This window comes from Asterias amurensis, chromosome 1 (genome assembly GCF_032118995.1).
Source record: "Asterias amurensis chromosome 1, ASM3211899v1".
Lineage (NCBI taxonomy): Eukaryota > Metazoa > Echinodermata > Asteroidea > Forcipulatida > Asteriidae > Asterias > Asterias amurensis.
Window position 1 is genome coordinate 22,025,652 of NC_092648.1, and position 6,000 is coordinate 22,031,651.

Consider the following 6,000-nt stretch of genomic DNA (forward strand, 5'->3'; position numbering starts at 1 on the left):
TTGATTTCGAGACCTCAAATCTAAATCTGAGGTCTCAAAATCAAATTCGTGGAAAATTACTTCTTTCTCGAAAACTATGACACTTTAGAGGGAGCCGTTTCTCATGATGTTTTTTACTATCAACCTCTCCCCATTACTCGTAATCAAGTAAGGTTGTATGCTAATAATTGTTTTGAGTAATTACCAATAGTGTCCACTGCCTTCAAGGTGCTTATCAGATTTGTAAATTCTGGCCAGATCTACCTTTAGGTTTACGGTCCAAAACACAACTGCTTTGGTGTTTGTGATAATTATTGTTTGGATGTTTCTGTTTATTTGGACTCATATTTTCCCACTGTTGTTTTACAAGTTGTGTGGTAGTTTGTTTTTATGTGGCTCGTGTCAAGAACACTTTTTCATTGTGAGCTTTTTGCAGGTATCTTTTAAATTTGATGCATAGTTTCAGACACTAGAATTGTATCAAATATTGTTTGTTTGTCTTTTATTGTTTACTATAGTATCACTGTCTTTTTTAATCTTATAATATCAAGTAACTTTACATGTAGAAGTTGACCTTTCGTCACTTACAGAGGTTTTTTTTTAGATGATTTATTTTTAATAATAAACCCAGATTTAACCTTTTCCACACAGTATTGTAACTCGTTCTCATGTTCTTATTTAGCGGGTTATTTAATCGCCCGTGTATATTGTAATATTTTTTGTAACATGTGCAAACTGGGGTAATGATTTTCATGCTGGCATGCTGGCATGATGAATATTTAATTAATTTGATTTGAGTTGATTTGGTTGTTTGAATATTAATAACTAATTGAACTGTTTTTGACCGGCAGGGATCTGGCAGGAGGGAAGTGATGGTACAGACATCAATACTGCCTGCCGCTCTCACTCTGGTGCAATTCTAGCTACGGGGGATGACTTTGGCAAGATTAACCTCTTCAATTATCCAGTTATTCAGCCCAAGGTAGGACACCAAGGGGAGACTTTGGTCTTGTGGATTGTTTTGCACAATTTTGAGCCTTGAACAGTGCTTTGAGTTTTGGTTATTTACTGTTCGGCAGCTCATGAATGGGTTATTTTATTGGTGCAATCTTACACTGTCTGTTAGCCTTCATTCTTCAGTTTTGATATTTTGCAGCATTCGAGTGTCTTTATAAACTGATTTGGGGGCTATATTTATCTATGCAACTAATATTAATTTGGTTTTACCCTTACACGGATCTGTGTAAGCACTGTATACCCTGTACTTTCCCGGGTTCTGTGAAAACAATCAAAGGCCGGTTACTTGGGTAGGATTTGAACCCATGACACTTGCAATACTAAAGCCATGCTTACCAACTAGTACCGAGTATAAAGTGCTTACAAACGTCAGTGTAAGGGTAAAACCAAAATTGCTATTTTTTATCCCTGATGCAAATTTAACATCTATTATGCAATTGTTATTATCTGCTTTTCATAGTTTTAATTATCATTTAGTTCATTATTACTTCCCTGTGCAGAATTTGAAGTTAACCCGTTTTATCTTTCTTATTTCAGGCTAATCACAGTGGCTTTGGTGGCCACAGCAGTCACGTTACTGCAGTAGACTTCAACAGTGACGATACCCGTTTATTCTCCACAGGAGGCCGTGACATGTCCTGCATGCAATGGAAGGTGGTTTAAAAACCCACACACCAGCATTCAGTGAAAAGCTCCACGTTTCAATATCGTCAGGTTTCGATATTTTAGAAGAAAAAGAAAACCATTATCTCTAGTGTCTTTAATTTTCTCTCTTTCCTGTGAATGACGAATGGTGAACAGTTGTCCCTTTTTTCTTTCTCTTCTCCAAATCTGAAGTTTAGGATTGTATTCATCAGTTTTTAGAAACAGTCTTCACGTTTTGTCTCTATACTGAGAGTTCTGCTAGTGTTTCTGAATAATTATGTAGTGTTTTGTGGCATCAGATATCTACTGAGTGTTTGCACAGAACTTGTGTAATAATTAATCAAAGAGTACACTGCCAACCACACAGAGGCTAGTGACAGTGTATGTAATCTGAAACAATGGAACATCCTAACCCATCAAATTCAGCACACTTAGAGACGCATTGCTTGTCCAAATGTTCAATCTTGTTTTCATTTTGTATGTTTAAGATTTCCAGCTCGACTACAATCTTGGTCTTATCCACATAGGTAGTTAGAGTTGGTCTGTTTTGATTCAAGACAGAAACCCTTAAAATCCTTTCTTTGAAGGTTAAGTTTTTCCGACAAGAAAAGAAGGGAACAAAGTCCACTTTTCTTTGGAATTAACTTAACCCCAATAAAACAGGTCGATAAAGTTGACACTGAGTGTGCAGAATAAAATATTTTCCTTTAATCACAACTCCAATTATAGACGCAAGTAAAGTTTACATTTAATAGATGGGTAAAATATCAAAATGTTGAATATAATAATAATAATAATAACAACGATAAAATCAATGTTTTCACTATTTTTTTCCTTTTGCCCTTTTTGTGAGGGGGGGGGGGGTGTTGATAGAGAAGTGGAGGATAAAGTCAAATCCAAAGGCAAGTACATTAATGTGTGTTTAAGATTGATCCAGTCTAGCTGATGGTGTATCAGAATGTTGCACAAATTACCACAGAGTAACTACAACCTGACACTTATCGTTTCAGATCCCATGACTGACAATTATCCACTTTCAAGGTCTGTGGTTATTTGTTGCTGATAACATATTATTTGTGGCTGTCAGCCTTTTCAACAATTTGATCAGAGTGTTAACTAGAAGTAATTTACAGAAGGAACTATCACAATTGTGGTTTCGAATGATGAGTTACAGTCATGACCAGAATCTGAAATTCTGCTGGTGACTATCTTCTTAAAACACAGAAGGGAAAATTTCCTAGACCAATGTTTTTGTTCTTCAAACAAAATTATTTTGTACTTTTATTACAATACAAAAATTGCGACCACTTACAAAGTTGTCATTAGTTACGTTGCACTTTTTATTTGAAGGTCTCGCTTGTATAATTTGTTTGCATTTTGAAAAATCTTCATTCAAGAATTTTTTTTTTTTTTTTGTGACAAGGGTTTTTATATTTAGGTGGTATTCTGTTTGATGGAGTAAACATTTTGAAAAAATTTTGTTAAAATTAAGAATGATGCAAGGAGAGAAGTCTGAAGCAAAAGAAAAAGGAAAGAACGTCAGAAAAGAATGTATGAAACCCGTAAAATCACATCCATTTAAAAAACAAAATAGAATCATTTCTAGGACATGAAAGTACACTGAATAATTTATAAAGTCCTCACTTTGTGTTCTGTGGAAGCACTTATATACTGAAAACTACACCAGTTGTCACTGTTAATGTTAAACGTTTGTCTTTCTATGGGTAAGGATATTTTGCGCTAAAGACATATGTATTAAGATAAAGCAGTCGAGAGTAGCAAGTAGTCTTTTTATTTAATGATCTAGGAAAGGTCCGGGTGGAGTTGGTCGCTCGTCTCAGGTGGCTTCTTTTGCTTTAAGTTGAGAATTTTGTGCTGGGATTGTAAAGGTACAATTATTTTAGTCATATTTTGCAAACTCTTGCTCAACTAAAATAGTAACTGGTATTTTTGTTTCTTCCTTTATAGTTTTGGTGCCGCTGCACCGGTATGGAAATTTGATGTGTTTTCCATACTTTGCCAATACATAATTTTGGGGGCAGTTTTTTTGTTATGATTTTTTTAATGTACACATTTGGGTCAATTTAAATTATAATTTTTTTTCAAAAAAGTGTATTTGATCCATTTTGATCATTCTGATTTAATCGTCACCTAAAATGTTCAGATTATTTGGATTTATGAAGAGGGAACTGTTTGTTTAACATGTGTATCATGATTATGTGAGCTTTGTGGAAGTAATATTTGCACCGAAAAATCAGGAGAATGAGACGGAGTTTGTTTAATGCAACACCACCTTCTATCTTTTGAAATTCACTCACAAGTTATATTTCATTACTTGACGCTAAAATGTCTTATTTAACTGATAATGTCAGCAAATCATGTCCAAAGCAATGGTTTGCTTGTGCTTTGTCAATAACTTATGTATCATTTAGGAGATACCATGGTTGGGTCTTGACTGCCCTTTGGAATATAAAGCATTTAAAATGTAGAAATAATTATTAAGACTATTTGCTGGGTCCATTTTATTTCACTGTGGTTAAGTTGTCACAATTTGGTGAAGGGCAATCGGAGACCTTGCCACCATGACATTCGGTTGAGATTCAAAGGCTCCCTAAATTCAACTGATATTTTTCAAACTGAGATTAATAAAACTTAGATGGGACAACACCAATTACAAAGTAAAAGATTATTTTGCATCGTGGATTTATCAATCGTATAAAGTGACAAATCATGTAACCCAAAATATGAGCCATTCTTTGAATGTCAATTGAACGGAAAGTAATCAGAGTGTAGGGCAGTTACAGAAAGCCTGAGTTCGTAATGAAAGATCCCATGACAAAGCATTTATTGTAAAAAAAAATTCATTGTATCACTTTTCAGCTGTATTTTTATGTGAAATTTCACAGTGAATCTGTATTTCTTTATGGACGAAAAATAAAATATCTACAATATAAAAACACCAGAAACACGACTGTTGTGAAGAATTTGTTGTGCTTGATTTGAACAGTATAATTTATGAAAGATGCTTGGACGAGAAATTTCAGACTTTTTATCTGAATTCAGACTTTTTCATGTCTAGTAAATGGTAAATAAAATAGTAGTGATTTTCTCGGTCTATCTCAGAGGTTACTTTTCACAGAAGCTCTTTGCAATCTTTAACTCCAGGGGTTGCCACAAGGTGGACAAGACAGCATTTCAATGTACCTACTATAATTTGAATCCTGGTTTCAGAATTTTTTGTCAGCAATGACTCTCATCCATGAAGATGAAGACTCGGCCATTTGGTAAACTTTGCTGACAAAGCTGAACGGGGGCCAGGGGCCCAACGAGACATGGCCATGCGAGTACGCAAAGTAGAGTCCATTTTGACAATGTGTTTGCTGTAAAGTCAACAGCACATTTCTTTGCATTATGACGCTCTGTCCAACAACACAAGAGAGTACAATACAAAGTGCTTAGCAGGGAACGTGGTAGGACTGATTTGTTTTCTTTCCAAAACTTACATAGGGCCCTAAATTTCATGGCTCTGCTTTCTGTAAGCGATAAATCATCACGCTTACAGTAGCAGAAACATCCCTCTGTAAGCAAATTTCACAAGATAGTGTAAGGAATACTTCGGAGCGTGGTGTGTAATACAAGTTGCATTGTATACAACCCTACATTGTATGAAGTTTCCTCAACTATGGTATAATGACCATTGTCAAAAACTGTGTGTCATGTAAAAACAAGTGCATGTACTTCTACTGCCACAAACGCTTTGGTTTGCATAAAGTTACTTTGTCCTCTTGTCTCGATGTTAAAGGAATTAGTCAAACTGAAACGAGACCTTTATGCTTACTATCAACCTTTATTAGTCGCGTTACTCTGTGTACATAAGCAGCATCTATTTATAAAAAACCACCATAATTCAGAAAAAAAAAAAAAACACGAAAATTGCACTCAATTGTTCATCAATCTACTAAAATACAGTTTCTGGCTACAAATTCTGATTAGCAGACTCTGTGAGACTTGCCTATGGTAAGGACCACTCGTTATAACTGCATCATGATGACATCATCGGCTTTTTATGTCCAGTCCTTACTGGATTAGCCTTGAGAATACTGGGGCCAATTTCATAGAGCTGCTTAAGCAAAAAATTTGCTTAAGCACGAAAATAGCTTGCTTATTTTACACATGTTACTTGCCAAAACTTTATGCCTTATACATTGCTTATGACTAGTATTTAGCTGTTGTTTACTTAGCATAACAATTGAGTGGAGTCTTGGCCGGTAATCTGATTTTACTAAGCAATGAATTTTTTGCTTAAGCAAATTTTTTTGCTTAAGCAGCTCTATGAAATTGGGCCCCGGTCTTTGACAA

The 6,000-nt window shown here is 35.1% G+C and overlaps 1 protein-coding gene across 3 annotated transcripts in view; it reads left to right on the forward strand.

Annotated features, from left to right (window-relative positions):
* Window positions 1–4,601, forward strand: part of LOC139951758 (77 kDa echinoderm microtubule-associated protein-like) — a 67,453-nt gene extending 62,852 nt beyond the window's left edge. For all 3 annotated transcript variants that reach the window (XM_071950862.1, XM_071950914.1, XM_071950966.1), the window contains 2 exons: window positions 831–961; window positions 1,534–4,601. In XM_071950862.1, coding sequence (XP_071806963.1) covers window positions 831–961; window positions 1,534–1,659 — 257 coding nt within the window. In that variant the 3' untranslated portion in view covers window positions 1,660–4,601. The remainder of the gene's footprint in view (window positions 1–830; window positions 962–1,533) is intronic.
* The last annotated feature ends 1,399 nt before the right edge of the window (window positions 4,602–6,000 follow it).